Raw genomic sequence first — 21625 nt, 5'->3', positions numbered from 1 at the left:
ACGCCCAGCTCAAGGTATGTAGGCGTAGGTGTGGGTTGAGGCAAGGCGAGGCGTAGGTGCCCTGTCTGAACGAAACGTTAGTCCATCTTTGGCGCTCTTGAAGCAGAGGCATGGCATGCCTCTGGTCGCCACTCCTGGCAGATGTCCCCCATCATTGGCATCAGCGGTGGTGCGACAGTCTCGTATCTTAGACCTTCCTTTGTAGCCTCTAGACACGCACCATTTCTGCAACCTTTTTGCCTCAAAGGCATCCTCACCCTCCTGCCTTGAGAGAGCGGCTGTCATCCTGAATAGGCGGACACGCACTCTATCCGGACACCGGTATCGCTTCTTGCATCTCCTTGTCGGGCGGGAACAGTGAGCTAGCCCAATCCGGTCTGCAGTGGAGGTTCCTGGGGTGGTCTCTGGTCTGACCACTAAACTGACCTCTGTTTAACGTTCCCATCACCACGTCAACAGTCTGCTCCTCCCCGTCATCCAGATCCAGCTTAGCCATTGACCCAATCAGTGCTTCAATCGGCGGGTCCACCGACTGCTGTTCAGCCTTTCTTTCGAACATCTTTAATTCCATGTTTTCTTCTTGGTTTTCTGCCATCCAGCATGGCTCCTCCTCCATTAGGGCTGTCCTGTACCCACTCTCGCTAGCATCTGAGAAATGGTGAATCTGTGCTGTAGCGGTTGGTCCAAAGTCTGTTGATTTCAAGCATCTGTTCACGCTTACTTCTGAGAGCTGCTGAAGCTCTTACTTCGTTCACTGTTCAATGAGAGTCCTTGATCACAAAGAGAATCAAAATAATGCCAAATCAGAAGCCCTGGGTCAACAGTGATGTCCGGGCTGCCCTTCACGCCCGGGCCACCGCCTTCAGTTCTGGTACACCAGAACAATACAAGCAGGCGCAATATGCCCTCCGAACCGCAATAAAAAAAGCACGGAGAGATTATGGAAAGCAGCTGGAGTCAAAATTGGACACTAACAACCCCAGACACATGTGGAGTGGACTCCATGCTGCCACAGACTTCAAAGGGGTGAAATGACAGAACCCCAGCATGTCACCCACCCTGCCGGACAAACTCAACGCGTTCTGCGCTAGGTTCGACCCCTCTGCCAGAGCGCCCACCCCCCCAACCCACCACCCCTCCTCTGCCCCCCCTCACCCCCCATCACCCCACAACCCCTCCTCCTCTCCCCTCCCTCTCCCCCTCTCTCCCCCCCACCACCCCTTCTCCCCTCACCCCCCACTGCCCCACAACCTACCCTCCACTCCTATCTAACCCAGTGCCCTCCTCCCTTACCCACCCCTCAGTGCCCCCCCACAATCCACGCAAGGCGGCCGGCCCGGATGGCATCCCTGGGCGTGTCTTCAAGGCCTGCGCACAACAGCTGGCAGGCATATTCACAGACATTTTTAACCAGTCCCTCTCCCTCTGGCAAGTTCCCCCCTGCTTCAAAACAGCAACAATCATCCCCATTCCCAAACAGCAGAAAGTGACCAGCCTCAACGACTGGCGCCCAATAGCCCTCACGCCCATAGCCAGCAAATGCTTCGAAAAGCTGGTTATATCACAGATCCGCCCCACACTCCCCCCGGACCACGACCCGCTACAATTTGCATACCGCCCCAACAGGAGCACAGCGGATGCAGTAGCACACGTGCTCCACACTGCCCTCTCCCACCTGGAGGGGAAGGACACCTATGTGAGAATGCTGTTCGTGGACTACAGCTCAGCATTCAACACCATAGTACCCTCCAGGCTGGTAAGCAAACTCAAGGATCTGGAACTAACGCACAGCAATGTGTGACTGGATCCTGGACTTTCTAACAGACCGCCGCCAGGTGGTGAGAGTGGGCAACCTCACCTCCTCCCCACTGACCATCAGCATAGGAGCGCCACAGGGGTGCGTCTCCAGCCCCTTCTGGTATGACCTCTACACCCACGACTGCGTGGCGACTCAAACCTCAAACACCATCGTGAAGTTTGCAGACGACACAGCGGTTGTGGGGCGGATCTCCAGGAGCGACGAGACAGCCTACAGAAAGGAGGTGGAGGCCCTGGAACAATGGTGCCAGGACAACCACCTCTCTCTGAATGTCTCCAAGACAAAGGAGATCATTGTAGACTACAGAAGGGGGGGGGGGGCGCACACCCCCCAATCACCATCAACGGCACAGTGGTGGAAAGGGTGGACAGCTTCAAGTACCTGGGAGTCAATATCCACCAGGACCTGACATGGGCCAACCACACCGCCACTGTTGTCAAAAAGGCCCAACAGCGACTACACGGACTCAGGCGCCTGAAGAAATTCGGGCTAAGGCCAAAAATCCTCAGGGACTTCTACAGAGGCACCATTGAAAGCCTGCTGACTGGCTGCTTCACCACCTGGTACGGGAACTGCACCACCATGGACCGCAGGGCGCTAAGAAGGGTGAGGCGTGCGGCCCAGCACGTAACAGGATGTGAGCTGCCAGAACTGCAAGATCTGTACAACCAGCGGTGCCTCAGGAGGTCCCTGAAGATCATCAAAGACACAAACCACCCCCACAACAGTCTGTTCTCCATGCTACCCTCAGGGAGGAGATACAGGGTCCCAAGAGCACGCACAAATCGCTTGAGGGACAGTTTCTTCTCACAGGCCACGAGACTCCTTAACATACTGTATACAAATAGTGTAGTAGCCGTACTGTACCGCACTGTAGATGCTACCATTATGTATGACTAATGTTCAATAGTATGTTTAATTAGGTATACGCTATTTGCACCTAACAGAATGTTATTATGTTTAATTATGTTTAAAGTATGTTCATGCCATTTGCACTATGGGCAGTGAATACACCACTGTCTGTGGCATGTCTTACTGCTTTATTGCTTGTTGCCTCTTGTTTTTATTTATATATCTTTTATTTTTTGCACTATGTTGTAACGGAGTCTACAGCACAAGAACTTCACACGTGATACTTGTACTACGGAGTGACAATAAAAATTGAATCTTGAATCTTGAATCTTGATAGCTAGCGGCACGGTCAAAGGTCACACACAGCTTCTGCCTTTGTGGGTGATATACCCCGTGGTGGGGAAAGTACCACAATGTCCCATCTTGACGATGTAGCTAGTTAGCGGGCTGGTTGGTTGCGTACCCTTTGTCCAACATATCTGTCATGAGGTTAGTGTATTCTTCATGGAACGCAGAATTCTTCTTCAACCTGCTCCCGAGACCCAGCGCTCGACTGTTCGGCATCTGGACCATTGCTTTCTCCATGGGAAGACCCATGCAATGATGTCCATTCACAAACTGTGCAGAGCTTGACACAGTCCAAAAACCTGTGGTTGTACTGTTGTATGGGCAGTTGTACCATGCTCTCCATAGTAATCCTGTAGACTGTAGCACACGGCAGCGTGCTATGATTCATTGTAGTTTTAGGTCCGTTGTCTTGGCTATGGATCACGCCCCAAGGCTCGTGACCCTTGTATTTCTTGGTTCCGATGAAGAGTTCAATCCTGGCGTTGATGTGAGTTAACTTAACCTCCCTGGGGTATATGGCCATTTGTCAATGTCTTCTTGCGATGGAATGTTATTTCTCGTTACAGGCATGCTTTCCTGTGTATACACTCTGGATAGCTCGATGAAATTATCATCTTCCACACCACTGACCTCCAAGCCAGTGATCATGTAGCTTGGCTCCTTTGATTCACAGTTAAGGGTTCTCACCAGTAGTTCCATCTTTCTGCCTTGAATGTTTAGCTGCCTTGCCAGTGCCTTAGTACAAAAGGTTGCAAAACTGCCTGAGTCCATGAATGAGTAGGCTTCAACGGCCCTGTCGCTGTCCTTGGACCTTACCTTCACAGGCACGACAGCCAGTCCGCATGTATCTCCGGCCCTAGTGCAGGCAGACACCAGTTCTTCATGAGGCGGTGCAGACGCACTGCCAGAGTTTGGCTTGTTGGCGGCTTCCTCCATTTCAACTTTCTCCACTTCATCTTTGCTTGCTATCAGCCCCTCCTCAAGAGTCTGCTCTATGGCGCCATCCTCAGGTTCTGATTGCTGCTGCACCCCCATGTCCACCAGGGACATGCAGAGAACATTAGAGTGGAAGGGGTCTGCAGTATGACTTCTGTCACTGATGAAGCTCTAGAAGCAATTCAGCATTATTGTTACTCTACACAGCCTTGCCCTTATCAGGAGACACATTGACAAAAACATATTTTCAAGAGCAACAATTCTGCATTTGTTCCCTATATTTTGGTTATTTATTTATTGGGTGGTTTATTTATGTATTTATGTATTCATTCATTCATTCATTCATTCATTTAAGTCGAACAAGAGCCACAACAACTACCCAGGCCAGTAGCCATAAATAAGGCTCACTCAGTCATCACTGGCTAGTGGCTACGTAATACATATCGATATCAGACAAAGCCAAATTACAGTTGCACTTATTTAACTCCGTTTTTGCTACATAGACCACCATAAGATGTGATTTGCATCCCCTCCAGACCTGCCCTCCAGACCTGCCCTCAGTGCCCTGGCACATAAACACAGACTTTAAAGAATAAAAAAGCATCGAGGTGACTTCCATGTTTTGGGGGCTCTCTCCTAGCACATGAAGGCTGAGTTTGGTGCTTAACATCCAGGTAGAGGTGATCTCGACATCTCGGGGCTGGTGGGGTGTAAAATGGCATTACAGGCTGCTGCATGCCTGGCTGTCTGCACCGCCGAAATTTCAACATGAAACTGAAATGGGGGGGGGTAGCTCTCTGTATAATTCTTTGTTTTGACAAACATACATACCTGATTCACGTTGACTGATATCTGTCAGTGTGCGCCGGCTGTGCTGCTGTCGTTCAGTCTGCATGTGGCTGAGTGCACTGCTGGAGTGGGCGGGGACGGCCGTTTTGGGCTGCTGACTTCAGGGGCGGCTTGAAAAAACACTGGTCCATGCAGAGGCCTATTATAAATGGTGCATTCAAGGCCAAGAGAGCTCGGAAAAGGCATTTCTCTTTGAATGCTGCCTTCAGTGACGGCATGGAAAGGGCAAATTCCATACAAAGCACCATTAGAAATGCTGCATTCATGGTCAGGAAAGGGCACTTTTTACAGACTGAAAAAAAGGCAGGGGCTCAAGCCCCCTTTGATGTCTATGTGTGCATGTGCCTGCCTGTCGGCCCGCTGATAGATGTGGGTGGGGTGCAGCGAGCTTGAGAAACGAGATATTCACTGTCAAGAAACAAGCAGCACACAGCTCTAACGTTAGACAGGATGAAAACGCAAACAACACAACTGTGTTTTCCCCCAATGCAAGAATGAATGAATACTCCAGGGTTACGGCAGCCAATCGACGTTAAGCAGCAAGCGACTGTTGGCAGCGAAATTTCGCTCGAGTTGGGATATTTCATCTCGGGCAACGAGCGAATTTTCGCCCTATCTCTCTGTCTCTGTCGCTCAGACGCCCAGCGATTTTTCTCCTGGGCGAATATATGCTCACTCGCTCGTTTGCATTGACTTTGTATGTAAACTCGATGCCAGCGAAAAACGTTAATAAGTCGGTGTGAACGCACCTTTAGCACAAAAACACTGGTGGTTTTCACGCCTGGTTTACCAGGAATGGGGTTCAAATCCCTACAGTGTCCTGCTTATTGGTGTGGCAATTGGAGGAAATCAAATATTGTTTTCTCAAATCAACAATTGTCTCAGTTCATGTTCATTTCTATGGTTAGTTTTAAATTACAGTTCAATAGAAGGTTTGTGTGCACATCCAACCTTTTGTTAGGCCAGGTGCTGGGTACAGAGGGAATGTGGGAGCATAGGGCTGTGGGAACATTGGGCTGTGGGAACATAGGGGTGACCCCGGTACAGAAGCACAATTTAGAAAAAATAAAGAAATACCCACACACTGGAGCAGCTCCAATATATTTAATTAAACAGCTACTGCTAGTTTTAAATTAATTACACACACCGAGGATGTAATATGATGTAATGGTGTTCTCTCTCCTCTTCTCTGACTCCAGTGCCGTGTTCTACCTGGCAGTGATGGGTGAAGCCCCTGCTTCTTGGTCATCAGTGCTGGCCTCGCTCTTCCCTGCAGCAGTTCCCACCTGGATGGTATGAAATGCTGCCACTATTTTTTTGATTTGTTTTATTTAACCTTTATTTAACCAGATAAAACAATTGAGATACAAAATCTCTTTTACAAGTCAAGTCAAGTCAACTTTATTTATAGAGCACATTTACAACAAAAGCCGACCAAAGTGCTTCACAGATAAAACACTAAAATATAGAAGAAAACGACAAGTACAGAATACACTGCTACAGAGCAAGGTGCAGTACAATGCAGCAAATACAAGTCATAAAAATAAAGTGACTAGGTTGTTAAGAGGCAGGCTCAACTCAGGTTGAAGGCCAGGGAGAGAAGGTGCGTTTTGAGCAGGGATTTAAACGCCTCGAGGCTCTGGGCTGATCTAATACGGAGGGGGAGGCTGTTCCAGAGCCTAAGGGCTGCTACAGCAGCTTCGCCACATAAACGTACTAGAGCTGGAGGTGGTTCGCCTGGCTCTCTGGCACTTCCGACATCAGATAATGGGCCACCATGTACTGATACGTTCGGACAACACCGCGACAGTGGCGTACATCAACCTTCAACAAGATGCAGCCTCACATCTTGATTGAGCGTCTTGCCTCTCATTTTAATTAGCCCGATCAGCTTTTATTGTTACTTTTGGACTTTTTAACGAACAGAATCCAGCAGGTTTTAGTGAATGGACATTATGTCCAATTTATTGTTTTCAAGTACTGGCTCGCCCCAGGGTTGTGTTCTTTCTGTCCTGCTTTTTATTTTGTTCACAGACCTCTGCAGGTCCTTCCAGGAGGGCAGTCTCCTTGTGAAGTACTCTGATGACACTGCCCTACTGTCTCTTCTTGAGGGCTCAGAGTCTGATCATGGAGATGCCCTTCCTGCCTTTGTCAAATGGTGCGATGACAACTTCCTTGCAATAGCGTAGCCAGACTTGGCTCATTGGGTGTGCCACAGAAAGCCAGGGTATGCCAGGGGCGGACCATTTGGTGGCGGCCGCAAAGCCGCCGCCAATTTTTTTTTGGGTCTTTTCAAACCAGATTTAGAGGAATATTTGTGTGTTGTTTGCTCCTTTTCGCACTCATTATTAGCAGGTAGAAGCAGTCAATTAAATTGTATTTTTTGGCAACATGTAAAACCACTTTGTTTAGTATCTCAAAAAAGTCACCTACTTTTTCCAATGAGTGTTCTATTTGGGAAAGAACGCAAATTTGGTTGGCATGCAGGTTCGTCTACTGCAGAGAGATCTGTAGCGTTAGTGTCCTCACAAACCTCCGGTGTGTTGTTGGCTGCGTTCCCCGCTGTTAACGTCATTGTTTCGGCTGCATCATCTTCTTCATCATCGTCTGTCTGTTCTCCACTGTACACCACCAATACAGGTGCGGGAACGGGTGCACTACAATCCGCATTTGTTGAGGGGGAGGGTGACGACGAGTCATCTTCTTCCTCGTCGTCAATGCGACGTTTCTTGCCTTTGCCGAAAAAGCTTAAAAGCGAGCTTTGTTTCATGTCTTCTTGATTTGGCGCTGCTGCTGCTGTGCGTGCATTTGTTTACTTTACGTGGACGACAGCTTAACTAGTTTCCCATGATGCTCGGGGCACATAGGTCAGCAGACAGTTGGACACAGTGCATGACAGCGTTGACATGCGTTTTGCAGACAAAACAAAAAACTTTTTTTACCCCATTTTTTTGGGGTGTGCCAGCGGCCTGTCTGGGTGGCATTTGCACACCCTAGCACACCCGTGGCTACGCGCATGCTTCCTTGATCTTAATGTGGCCAAGACCAAGGAGTTAATTATTGACTTTAGGAAAAACTGTGACAAACCAAAAGCTAGCATCATACATGGTGTGGATGTTGAAATCGTAGAGACATACAAATATCTAGGAACAGTGTTCAACTCTCAACTCAAGTTTGAGGCGAACACAGAGTCTATTGTCAAGCGTGGTCAGCAAAGAATTCACTTAATGCGAAAGCTCAGTTCCTTTAATGTCTGTGACACCATTCTTTGTAATTTTTACCAATCTTTTATTGAAAGTCTTTTAACTTTTTCATTTATTTGCTGGTTCAACGTGTTGTCTGTGAAGGACAGGAATAGCCTAAACCCTATAGTCAAGGTCTGCTCCAGGATTATTGGAGTCCAGCAGAATAACCTGCGCTCCATCTGGGAGAAACGTGTGGTACAGAAGGCAAAAAAGATCATCAGACAATCTAGCCACATTTTGTCCAGTGAATTTGCTCTGATGCCCTCAGGCCGGCGCTACTATGTGCCCCCTAGGAGAACTAACCGGTACTCCAAGTCTTTCTTCCCTTCAGCTGTCAGGCTGTTAAACACAGACAGTAGTCATTTTAAATGAATGCCTTCACTTATACAGTATGAGCGCACAACAGGCTGTACGTATCCTGTCTGTGACGAACAGGTTAGGCTTGTTCATACATATATAGATATATATCTTTTATTTCTTATACATGTTCTCATGTCTTTACATATAGAAATATATGTATACTTTTTATTTCTTGTTCATGTTTATATGAGTCTGATCTGTTATCTCTGACATTATTTGTTTGTTTATGTTATGTCATGCTGTTACGTTACGTCCTGTCATGTCTGAAGTTTGTAGCTCACTGTGAGCTTTTGAAGGTATTGGGTAGGCTGTGAAACTGAATTGCCCTTCTGGGATTAATAAAAGTTGTCTGAAGTCAACCGGCAGGGCGGTGTCCGGTCACTGGCCCTGAACCAGCTGGCTACGGTCATCCACGAGTGGGCCCGTTTCCACCTGCTCTTCCTCTTCGGTAGCATATATTCGAGGCTACCTCAACCTGGCCGCGGACCTGCTGTCACGGGGCAACCCCTGCAACTCAGAATGGGTTCTCCACCCACAGGTGGTGGAACAGATCTGGGCCAAGTTTGGTCAAGCTAGCGTCGATCTCTTCGCGTCGTGGCTCGCACATCATTGCCCCCCCCAGTACGGCAACCATTTTAGGGCCTCCTCCTCCATCAGAGTATTGGCTATCATTCCTCAGTCTAAGCGTTGTCAGTTCTTGTGTCTCCTAGTAAACCATATCAAGTGTGCTCTGAAACACCTTCAGTCCTCACACGAAAACGCTGTCATTCTTCCTGCATTACTGTTTCACTCCTCACACGTCAGTCATCGCACAATACGGCGTCCCTCGTCAGTCATCAGTCCTCACTCGTCAGTCCTCACTCGTCAGTCATCAGTCCTCACTCGTCAGTCATCACTCGTCAGTCATCAGTCCTCACTCGTCAGGCATCACTCGTCAGTCATCACTCCTCACGTCTCACACGAAAACGTTGTCAGGATCTCCTGTGGTGTTTGCCTGGTGTGGGTAGCCAGTTCCCATACATTAAAGGTAACATACATTGTTAGGGGTAATTGTAGGGGAGTGGCCTCCCCGAGGTATGTAATCATATCAGTGCATTAATGATTTGTTTAAATCTGTACTTTGTGTTACAGGAGGCTTGTTGTGGCTGTCTGCCAGTCGCTGCTTTGCCCATATTTAGTTTTAGGATTGTTTTGGGTTGCAACAACAATAACCTATAGTTATTTTGCCTCTCTGTTTTATACCAGTTGTAATTGGGTACAGGCCCTGCGCCAGTGCCCACTTAGTTACATTTGGCGTATAGTCAGCAGGATCGAAAAACAGACGTGTGGTTTTTTTAGATATTGTTGTTGCACAACCCTGAGTAGGTTATTTATTTTGGAGGTAAAGCAGCGGCTGGCACAGCAAGCAACAGTGGAGACCGGACCCCCCCCCCCCCGTGTCTCAGTATGGAGCTGGAGGAATTGCAGAGACAGTTCCAGATACTACAAGTGCAAAATGAGCGTCTGCGTCAGGCGAGAGGAGCGCCGGCCCCTGGAAGCGCTGCTGGCTCTAGTGCCTCTCCTGTTGCCCCTTTAGCAGGACAGGGGGTGCCAGTGGCAGAACGCATGGTTTATGTGCCTAGAGAGAGAAAATGCCCTATATTCAGTGGTAGAGGGGAGATGCCCATTGCTAAGTGGATAGAGGAGGTTAAAGCGTGCATACGGGCCAGACACTTGCCACAAGCAGAACAGGCATTCTTTATCTTGGACCACCTGGATGGGTTAGCTAGGGATGAGATGACCATGAGGGGTATGGGAGAGGGAGATAATCCTCAAACAATCTTAGCAGCCCTGTTAGAATGGTATGCTGATGCAGACTCATTTTTTGCTCTCCAAGAGGAGTTTGCATGCCGTAAACAACAGGAGGGGGAGAGTTTAGAGGAATTCTCTCATGCATTGTTTAAACTGATGGAAAAAATTGTCAAAGCATCACCAGAGGGTTTCCCAAATTCTGTTAAATTATTGAGGGACCATTTTGTTCACTATGTTTTCGATGGTGATTTGTGTCGCACCCTAAAAGATCATGTAGCTAAGAACCCAGAGTCCACCCTGCTGGATGTGCGGCGGATTGCAATTATATGGGTCGAGAATGGCCGAAGGGGTGACATGCGGAGCCGAAGCTACTCTTTTCCATCCACCTCTGCCACTCAGTATAGAGTACACTGTTCTGACCCCCCTCCCGCTTCTAAACCCTCTGATATGTCCATGCTTATGGAGATGTTGCATAAGCAACAAGAACAGCTAAACCAGTTAACGCAACACATGCTACAAACGCAAACCCAGCAGACCCCCAGCCCCAGGGGCCCCCCTAATCGGTCCGGCCCAATCATATGCAGATGGTGCAAGCAGCACATAGAGAGATTCTGCCAGCAGTCTAATGCCTCTCATTTTCCTCCAGCCCGCCCCAGACCTGGATATCCCCAAAATGGCCACCAGCCATCAGAAAACTCCAGCCCTCTGAGCCGCTGAGCCACAGTTCAGAAGGGGGCATCTCTGGCTCCAACAACATTCCCCCCCTGGAAGAAGTCATTGACCAGCTGATAGGCCAGTGTCCTCAGGTAACTGGTAACATGGGCGGGATTGAAGTGGGATGTTTACTTGACACCGGATGGAATGTGACTTCTATAACTGAAAGCTTTTTCCAAGAGCATTTCCTGCCTTGGGGCCAGCAGAGGTTGAAGAGCTGTTCCTGGCTGGAGCTGGAAGGAGCTAACCTGACGCTGCCAGATGGATGTAAGTTGGTTCACATTTGTTTCACAACCTAACATCCATCTGGGTTTGGCCAAGCTACCCTGCTGAAGAGGGCGGTCACTTTTTTCAAGCTACTTGGCAGGTGATTGGATGGACCGTATGTCACCATCTGGGCATGCCAACGCCAACCAATCAGATCGACTTGCCTTCATGACGTAGCAGCGGCAGCCAAGTAGCCCTGACTGCAGTACGCAGATCGGGGAGTGGCTCAACCTCAACGTTTGACTCATTTGCATCGACATTTGCATCGGATAACGTCTTCACTTCACTTCACGTGAAGACTCTGGTAGGAGCCAGCTTTTAGACCTAGACGTGAAAATGGCACAGTGTAAAATGGGAAATGCGTGACGTTCGCCGGGCTGTTGAGGCTACATTCATATAAGCATTAGACAATCGAATAGCCATCATCTGAGTAATCTGCATCAACTGATGTTTAATTAATGAAATATTGTGTTGCTTGTGTTTGTTGTTGCTTGCGTTTGTTGAGTAAAACAGAAGACCAGGATATGAAATAACAATTAAATGGTAAATAACAGTAAGCTATATATAAAAAAATCTGATCATTTGTTTTGGGCCAGTCTGGGCCAACATTTGTTGTTGAGATGAAAAATTATTTAATTTTGTCTTGTGGATTTTAATTGCTGTGCCTTTTGTCTATTCTTTTCCCCTCTGATATATAGAGACACCTTTCTATTATCATAGATGGTGAGGTCACTGAAATTACTAAATGCAGGGACAGTGAACTTGTCCACTGTCCCTTCTGTAAGTACACAGGAGAAAAGCATATGGTTGACAACCAAAAGGCCATTCCACAGTGAAACACAAAGGTGCGGAACTTACATATTACACAAATTAATTACTTATTATATATATTATATACTATTTTTTTCACAAGTATGAATCTTGTTCCCTTCATTCCTCTCTTACAGAATTCACAATGATCAAGTGTGGCCTAAGTTGTCGGACGGCAACACATTTTCATTGCTGCTATTGTGCAGCAACAATTATAAATAGAATGCAATTTGCAAGGCATTTACAAATACACCAGCTCCCATGGCGCATCGCAGCTTCCATGGCACCCATGCAGCACTCTGTGGCCCCCACACAGCCCCCATTGGCCCCCGCTCAGCATCCAGAGGCCCCCACACAGCCCCCATTGGCCCCCGCTCGGCATCCAGAGGCCCCCGCTCAGCATCCAGAGGCCCCCGCTCAGCATCCAGAGGCTCCCACACAGCCCCCATTGGCCCCCGCTCAGCATCCAGAGGCTCCCACACAGCCCCCATTGGCCCCCGCTCAGCATCCAGAGGCCCCCACACAGCCCCCATTGGCCCCCGCAGAGTATTCTAAAGCCAGTCAACAAAAGAAATTCACTTGTCCTCATTGCACAGTGAAGTTAAACAAAAAAAACTTTAAAACACACTACAAGAGAAAGCATACCCACCACTTTGAGACAGTGTCTAAGGACAGATTTTTGGCCTGTCAGTGTGTTGATGTTAAACATGGTGTGTTTGCAGTTGAGAAATCATTTATTGGGCCAGCAACACCCATACACATCCATCAAGGTTGTAGATGTGGGATGTCACAGAGCTGGTTTTGCAGTCATATTCCATTTTCATTAAACCAGTATACTTCAAATCCGCTAGTGATCTTTTTTTTTTACATCTTGCATTGTTATTGTGCCTATAAGAACCACAATCTGTTTCCTTTCTAGAAGAAACTGAGAACTTGCCAGAACTGGGAACAGGGAACGGGGTATGTTGCCTGTTGTGGGCTTTTCTTATTTCACTGTTTTCTGCCTTCTCCAACCTGGTTTTCTTTATTTTTGATTAGGAGGATGCTCTGCTTAGGGACACCATTGAGGCAGCAAGGTGGTGTGGCACAAAAACATTCAAGGGAAAACTTTCCCTTCCCCAAGTCATCACCATGGACAAGGAAGATCGCTTGAGGGCAGTGGTGGAACTGCGACAGATGTCTGATGGCCTGGATGAAGAGGAGACTGAACTAAGGGAACCGTTCATGTTCCATTTCAGTCTGCAGGAAGATTACGAAGAATTTTGTGTAGAAATTATAGACACAAGGCGAACGCGGGTGTCTGCTGCTTTTGGAATAAAGGAATAGAGTGTACAGAACACTTACTGTTTTTGACACCGACAGGAATAAAGCGTGTCAATGGCACAGACATCACTTCAGTCCCTGATCTCCTTAATGTAGCTGATATAATTGAGTGTACACAAATTTAACATGTGTCACTCACTTGTGGAAATGCTATGGTATATATTTTTTTAAATATAGGCAGCATGGATAAAATAATGGACTTCGTAAAAAGAAAACATTTAACAAGTAAAAATATAGGAATGTCTGTCTATCAAATGCATTGATTTCACTTCACTGTTCCAATTCAGCTGGCCCTAGTTACACAGGTTTCAAGTTCAGTGGGAGCTGAACTTCAGTAAGAAGTTGTGTGTGAAGTTTTGAGGGCTCATGAAAATGTAAACGTGTTCCCATTATTTTATTCACAAGATGAGACAAGAATATCGAATATTAGGTAAAAAATATCCCAACACCTACACAGAACATTACAATAATAATGTGTTGTAGTCACTGATGGATAAACCTATACAAAGTCTGCTAGGATCCCCACTAGCTGCTAAACACAGTGATATTCAGAGTCGATGGGTTAGGTTTTCTATAGATACCTGGTTTCGTCTAGTGAAACAACTTAAAATTCAGAAAGAAATAATATTGAGGTGGCTGAGCTTTGACCCAGACTTTAAGCCAGCTGCAAGTGATATTAGATTTATTCAATGGGCAGAGAAAGGAATCACAGCACTGTTTGTTGGTTCAGTTTGATAAGCAGGAATTTCCAGACAATGTCATAAAAATACGATCTTGTTCAACAGGATTTTTACAGATATATTAGAGTAGTTTTGTGGGTACATGATAAACACTGTAAAAAGAGTCACTATGAACTTTATCCTGCGGAGGGCAGTAATACGCCTAGAAGCGTGCACACTGCCGAAGATCTGATAGAAGAAGAAAGAGCTGAGTTTTACTTTGAGTGGGCGGAGTCAAACGCGTTTGACTCTGCCCACGTTGAGCCACTCCCCGATCTGCGTACTGCAGTCAGGGGCTTCTCGCGGCAGCGCCTGGATAATTGTAAACAGCTAGGACTACAATTGCTAAATAGTTAGCATGGAGGTCGCAGATTTTTGCTGTTTTTGTAAGGTGAATATTGGGTGCAAACATTGACTTCAATTTGCCAAAAGAAAGAAGAATAACTGCAGGTCGGCCATTTTGCACGTTAAATGTAACTGATTGGATTAACTGATGATAATCCAATCAAGCAATCCAATCAAGGATGTTAATCCAATCAAGCAATCCACAAATAGCTAGCAGCCGCCCCGGCCTCCGCGCGGCCGCCGCCCGTGCCGGGGGCCCCTCTCCCGGCCGCGGACACTCAGGGCAGCCACCACCCAATGCGAGGGGCTCTTGGCGTGGGTGGTGGCTGTGCTGGGTGCCCGTGGCCGGGAGAGGGGGTCCCGGCATGGGCGGCGGCCGCCTGGAGGTTGGGGTGCTCCGTCTGATGATTGATGATTAATGTTAACATTAACAGCGATTAATTACCAACACATATCGTTGTTCGTTTCTTCAGGGAACTGATGACACGATATGACACCGAGTGGCACGCACCCTGGAGGGCTAATGTCATGGAGACCCAACGCTCTCTAGCCTCTATGATCATGGCAATAACATCAGCCAAATGCTTTGATACAATATAATGATTTAACGCTACTATTTAGCATTAAGGACTGGTGAATTTTAACATATCTGTCAGTGGAATGGTAGATGTTTACGCATGACTGGAGAATGTTATTTGCTTACTTTTGTGGTAATAAACTAAGCGGAGAAAAGACGGCCGTGTGGTGTTGTTACATAATCTGCTGGTCTTGAGGCACGATTGGATAAAATGATAAGATGATGTAAATTCATAAAGATGTTTATGTCAGATGAATCTGCGAAAGGGAGCTGCCTGGAGCCCAGAGGACGTCAAGGTACCAAGGTATGCACAGAGAAGAGGAAAAAGACCCGTACAGCCTCCAAAAATCTTGTGAAAGCTTTAGGTTTATATTAATTGAAATGTGATATTTTTAACAATTCGGCACATATAGGTTAGTACAGTAAGTACACCATGCAGCATGTATTTGGATGTAATCTCAAACTATAAGAATGGTTCCTTGTTTATTTATTCCTAGTATTGGCTCCCATGCCGTTTGTTTACCCCCTATCAAAAGTACAAGTGCAACATGCAATATCAGACATAAAGGACTACAATATGCTTGTGAGAGCTATATTCACACTTCACAGTATAATTTATGCAAGCGTCATACGGGGGGAAATATCAGATAAACTGATCTTTGCAGTTCTGTGTTGATTAGCTAATATTTCAGTGGCATTTTGATTAAAGCAGCTACGAGCAACTTTTTCGATTGTTATTAAACAGTATAATTACAATATTGATGCATCACATACCAGTATTTAGGCACTACTGGGCTGCCAACATTAGGGCTCTGATGTACTGGCGGCAAGGGACTCCAGGTAATTTAATTTCCTTTTAAATACCTTTTAAATTTTAGTTTTGTCATGAAAAACCTAAAACAAGTTAGGCGTGTTTTGAGTCTTCCAGATGTTTCTGTCCACATGCTAATTTGTTTCAATTGTTTTTTTGCTCCATGGTTGGTCAATGATGTATGTATGTTTTTTACCTTTCTTTTCCTGTGCCTGAGCCTGCTTGTCTTCGTATATTGTTCTATATATATATATAAAAGAAAATAAGGAAATAAGGTCCAGGTTGTAAAAAACCTGAATTATTGTTTAATCTGTTACAATGCATCTCTTCCCCTATGGGGATTAATGTCATATTGTGTCATATGTGGCAAATAAACTAATAAACTAAACTAACCTAACCCTAAAAAACTAATGACTTGCAGCTGGCGGGGGTGGAGTTTCTGCAAGCCGGACAAATGGAGTTGGATTTCTCCCACAACATTATAATGATACAAAGTGGGTTGATCATCGGTAAAGCCATCCTTTAAAATTATTGACCTGATGGAGAGCCGGATGGAAATGTATCCCATCCGGCTTCCTTGGAACTTCTTGGTGAACCGGTTGGTGCTGTAATAGGATTCATGGGTCAGGTCCACTGTATGCTTAGTTACTGTATATAAGTGAGACAACGCTTCATTATTGCAGGACATCAGCTCCGTAGAGATACAGACGAACATCCAGAGGTGCACAACAGAGGCAGAGACACCACAGACATCATGAAAACTATTGCAGCTTTCTTGGTGGTGCTGTGTCACCTGCACATCAGTCATGGTAAGTCACCATCTGATACTGTATATTTTCCTGCAACATAACAGAATAATCCACTCACTGATGATGATTTCCTCTCCACAGCCTGGAACTGTAACGAGGGCCCCAGCCTGTCCTATGCAAAACAGATTGACGCTGGACAGGGACAAGTGGTCGCCACAGACAAAAACAATCGCAACTATTTCCTGAGTGGATCCACCTGGTTCAAACTGCCCTCAGCCAGCCTCAAGCACATCACAGTGGGACAAGGAGGGATGTGGGGCGCCAGCACCAGTAACCATGTCTACAAATTTGTGGGTGGCAGCTGGAAACATGCATCTGGAGGTAAGAAGGGGAGAATTTGTTGTCATTTGCATGCCTTCTTTCAACTTGGGGAAGTTGGGTCATTGCTGCAGTAAAGTGTAGTAGATAAATTACCTTACTGAAAAGATACACACACAAAAAACAGAACATATTAAAAACTTCAGATACAGTAGCCGACTAGCCGTGCTTGGAATGGTTCACTCATTCACTCACTCACTCACTATTCTCCAGGTGGTGTTTATCATATACTAATAATAATATGGGGAATGATCAAACAAGTTTCGGACACTAACTCACTCTTCTTCTCCTTTGGTAAACACGGCAGCATTGCATTGTGGTAGATAGGAGAACATGTAGGGTAGATTCTGTTCACTAGGAATTGCAATGCATTGTGGGTATTTTAAAGTGGACTATATAGTGAATCAAATGAACAGATGAGAATTCGGACACGAGTACAAAATGGCCAACACACTATATAGTTCACTATTTCTGTCATAGTAGGGACCGGTTTCGAACAGGGCTAGTGTCTTTATTGTGCTAATACGGTAACTGTCTGCCTTTCCGAAACCCTGCCACTCCGAACGTTAACTTCCATTATTCGGACTGGCGGTCCTTCACCTTTTTTTCATAGGTCCCACCATTACGAAAATTCCTGCCTTCATTATTCGAAATGTCGGCCCTTCCTCTTTTCTCTAAAGGATCCGCCATTCCGAAGTTTGGATATTGTAGAATATGGCACAAAAGTGTAGACATTTCAGTCGCACACTGTGCGTCTCAGCAGCGCAGCAGTAGCCTATTAGAACTGGGCTTTTACTGATGCTTTCTGAAGGCTATTTACTTGATTAGACTTCTATTTTCTTCTTTCTTCTTTTTTCGTTATTGTTTAATTGTTTTCAGTTAATCAGGCAAGCTTATCCTATTGGAATTTATCATTATTTCGTATTACATTTTACACAGCTGCAGGGCGCATGGAGGGACAACAGAATTAGGCTATGTTCCCGCGGGCGTGTCAGCATGTGTGTGCGCTGCTCTCTAAGCAGGGTGTGTGCGTTGTGCACCCGCCTATAGAGACACATACAGTAGCCTATTACTATCTTGCACATTGTGGAGTTAGAGAAAGCACCAACAACATCTTTGAACAACACGCCTTTATTTTAATTTTGTTGGGCTCCACAATCATTTCGAGGATTCGAGGCAACCCATTTAGCAGCATCTGAGAGAGATGCCTGTCTGAACGAGGTTCAGCTGCCTGAACGTGAACTGGAAGTCAAATCAAGTTCGGAGTGGCGGACCTTATGAAAATCGGAGTGGCGGGATTTCTGAGTGGCAATATTTCTGAGTGCCGATATTTCTGAGTGGTGGAACGTCGGAGTGGCAGCACGTCGGAATGGCGACATGTAACCGTGCTAATACATTGCTCCTGTGAGCTAGAAAGAATCCAGACAAACAGATTTACAAAACATATTTATGAAGTCAGGACAACATGCTGACTAAATACAATACCTCTGTGTTTTTCCTTGTTTGCAGGTTCAATGAAGCAGGTTGACGCTGGTAATCCTTTCACTGTGGGAGTCACTAACAGCAACGTAGTCTCCTGTCTACGGAGTAGCTACACTTTGAGCTTCAGCAAGGGCTCTATCTCCTGGAAAAATCTGCACGGTGGATTTATCTACTGGAGCTGCGGCCTCCACGCATGCTGGGCAATACAACACACCTACAATGTCCACTTCACAAAGGTGGGAAACTGTTTGCAGAGCCCATGAAACCTTGGGCCCTATCTTGGTACAGGCGATATCCCCTATTTGCACTTGCCCACCTGTTTTAGCATGCCTTAAGGGCAGGGAAGATAGTGGTCCGCTTTGTGCATTTGTCCAGGTGTTATGCTGAGTTTTGCACCCCCGCCCGGCAGTAGCTAAATGCATCCCCACCTCACGGGAGCATATTGTAATGATTTATAGAGAAATGTAACTGTTTAAAAGTGATATAATTGTCTGGGTAGACGTGACCTCCCTGATTTCTAAGTTAAAACAGCCCAGAAATATGTTGGGGATGCAATTCTCGGCGGGGAGGCGGAAATGTTCACGGCATGTGCCGCAAATTAGAGGCGTGCCAAATCATCTGCGCCCCCAAAATGCCAGCGCAAACGGGATTTGGGCGGTCTCAAGTAGCAGAATTATTCACAGGTGTGGCAAGGCAATGCCTGGGCATTACATCAATAAAAAACAATTGGATTCCCGTCTCGCAATCGCTGTTTGCGCGAGGCATGCAATATGCTGTAATTCTCTGCATGCGTAATAGAGTGGACTCACTCGTGCCGAGGACAGAGAGAGATGGAGAGAGCTTATTCACAGATAGTCTGTGGTGCCAACGACCCTCCGGGTTATGGAGGTGAATAGCCTATGTCCTTTGTCCAACAAGTTTTCTCAATTCATTTCCCTCTTTGCGATGTGATAAAAGTTTCTCAGTGAGTTATAGTTGATTGCCTCACTGAATTATCTGCTAATACTCAATTTTAGCAGCAGAATTTGATGTCCTGGCATAGCAAGGCTGTGCGTAATGACATATCCAAAAGGAATTTTACTCTGCACTGCGCACGGAGATCATGGTGCGCTCAAGCGCAACGGGGTATTTAGCGCGTAAGAGGTGCTTTTAAAAGCTCTTAGCGCAAAGTAATTGCGCGCTGCTGAAGATAGGATAATGCCATCTATCACCACATTTTTGCGCTGAGACGCCTAGTTCGGCATGTGGCACACCTATGTCCAGTCAAATTATAACAGGCATGCGCTTGTCCACGACCCCAATTTACATTGCGGCGTTAAACGAGCGCAAACACTAAATTAGCGCTTTTGCGAAGATAGGGCCCCTTAACTCTTATGCTATGTTTATATTATTATTATTTAGCACATTAATCGAACACTCATAGATCATGACTGCCATGATTCGGTAGTTACTGATATATATATTTTTTGTGTGCAATTGATGGCAGTCGTTCTGATGTTGACACCTCTTTACAGGTGAATCCGTCTACCTGCAAAATGGCTGGCTGGAACTGGAAAATTGTCACAGGAGTGCAATTGAAAATGGTTGAGGTGGCCAGTGACGGCAGTGTCTTCGGAGTGACCAGGTCCGGCACGGTCTACGAGAGGTAAGCCATTACTCCACACGATCAGGTAACGACACCCAAGAGGGCAGTCTTTACTGTGATTGCGCGCCAAATACCCATAATATTGTGTCAATATAATAATTATCCCAATAATAAACTAGAGGGCACTGGGCAGAGTGCATGCTACCTAGAGGGCACTCGGCAGAGTGCATCATGCCACCACCCGCGCTTTCAACCTCTCTACAAAGTTGTGTGGTGTAGCATAAATCCGTTAAAGTTAGGTGTCTTTTTGTGATTGCCATCACCCATTGTCATGCCCCCTTTTGACCAGTGGGCGGACATTAATCAGGTCTACTGTAAGTTGGACCGTGTCCTACTTTTCTACAAAGTTTCGTGCAAGTTTGTTCATGACATATCCTGACAAACAAGCAGGGGCGAAAACATAACCTCTCGGCCAACTTGAGCATATATATAATGTATATATATATATATATATATATATATATATATATATATATATATATACTATAATAATAATAACAATAATAATAATTGATCGGATTTATATACAGTAGCACCTTCCTCAATACTCAAAGCGCGTCACTCAGGGGAGGGGAAGGGGTGAGGGAACTCAACTCATCGACCACTGATGATCAATTGACAGACTTGTACATTCATCTCCTCTCTCAACAGAATCGGCATCTCCAGCAGTCGTCCACAAGGCACCGCATGGAAGTCCGTCCCCCTTTGCAGCATGAAGCATGTCAGCTACGACCTGGGAATTCTCTGGCTCGTCACCACCTCTGCTCAGGTCATGCGGTGCACACGCTAATGTCAGACGCACAGCGACGTACAGACGTACAGTTCTGTGTAACGACAATCCAGTCCTTATCTGCTCTATACAATATCTTTCTCTTTTAGTTATTGAAGAAGTGTGATTTTCTTACGACAGAGTAAACTGTTTAAAGACCCCATAAAGTCATGTTCTAAGATGTATGTAAAATATTCTACTTTGAATAATAATTTGTGTCTCATATGCCCCCCCCCCCCAAAAAAAAGGTTGAATTATCTTGTTACAATTCTTAAAATCTACTCCTCCATCATTAAAAAAATGATAGTGTATTATAGAGTCTGCAAATATATTTATTCTCAAAAGTTTTCCTGCTGGACACAAGATGTTTCCTACTTCACTGTAAAGTCAATTCTCAGTGTATGTGCACCGGAGGCTTCAAGTTTCCACATCACAATTAGTTAAATATTGGACAGGGATTAGCTTCAACTATTTGTGACATCTCAAATCATGTCCCACCCCTAAAATTGGATGTTCAGTGAATACAGAGAAATGTTCCACTTTCAGCAGATAAATGTGAAAACAGCCTTCTAGTGTCAAACTAACTCACATACATCATTCTGAAGCTCAAACACCTGAAGGAACAAGAAGAAAAACACATTTTTGACTTTAGGGGTCTTTAAGTGTCTTTTTTTAGAGAGATTACTGGGGGGGTTCTTTTTAATATAGAGCAATATAGAGTTTTTTCCTGTTTTTTCTGTCTGTTTTGGCTAAACTTGTCTAACAATATGCATTTGCATGTAATGCATTTCCATTCAAGCTGAATTAAACTATTTGCATCCAACCGGTTATTGTTG

The 21625-nt window shown here is 45.8% G+C and overlaps 1 protein-coding gene across 1 annotated transcript; it reads left to right on the top strand.

The window, feature by feature from the left end:
* Positions 1–4052: 4052 nt before the first annotated feature.
* LOC310782965 (uncharacterized protein) lies at positions 4053–21057 on the top strand (the record flags this gene model as incomplete). Its single annotated transcript, XM_083643742.1, has 10 exons — positions 4053–4093; positions 6004–6097; positions 6923–6962; positions 8862–9030; positions 10847–11013; positions 16450–16575; positions 16657–16896; positions 18403–18611; positions 19890–20020; positions 20672–21057. The coding sequence occupies 10 exons, from the start codon at positions 4053–4055 to the stop codon at positions 20808–20810; spliced, it is 1356 nt and encodes a 451-aa protein (XP_083499868.1). The 3' UTR covers positions 20811–21057.
* Positions 21058–21625: the final 568 nt, after the last annotated feature.

This window comes from Poromitra crassiceps (assembly GCF_964638095.1).
Source record: "Poromitra crassiceps genome assembly, chromosome: 9".
NCBI classification, from domain to species: domain Eukaryota; kingdom Metazoa; phylum Chordata; class Actinopteri; order Beryciformes; family Melamphaidae; genus Poromitra; species Poromitra crassiceps.
This window is presented reverse-complemented; position numbering and strand designations above follow the sequence as displayed.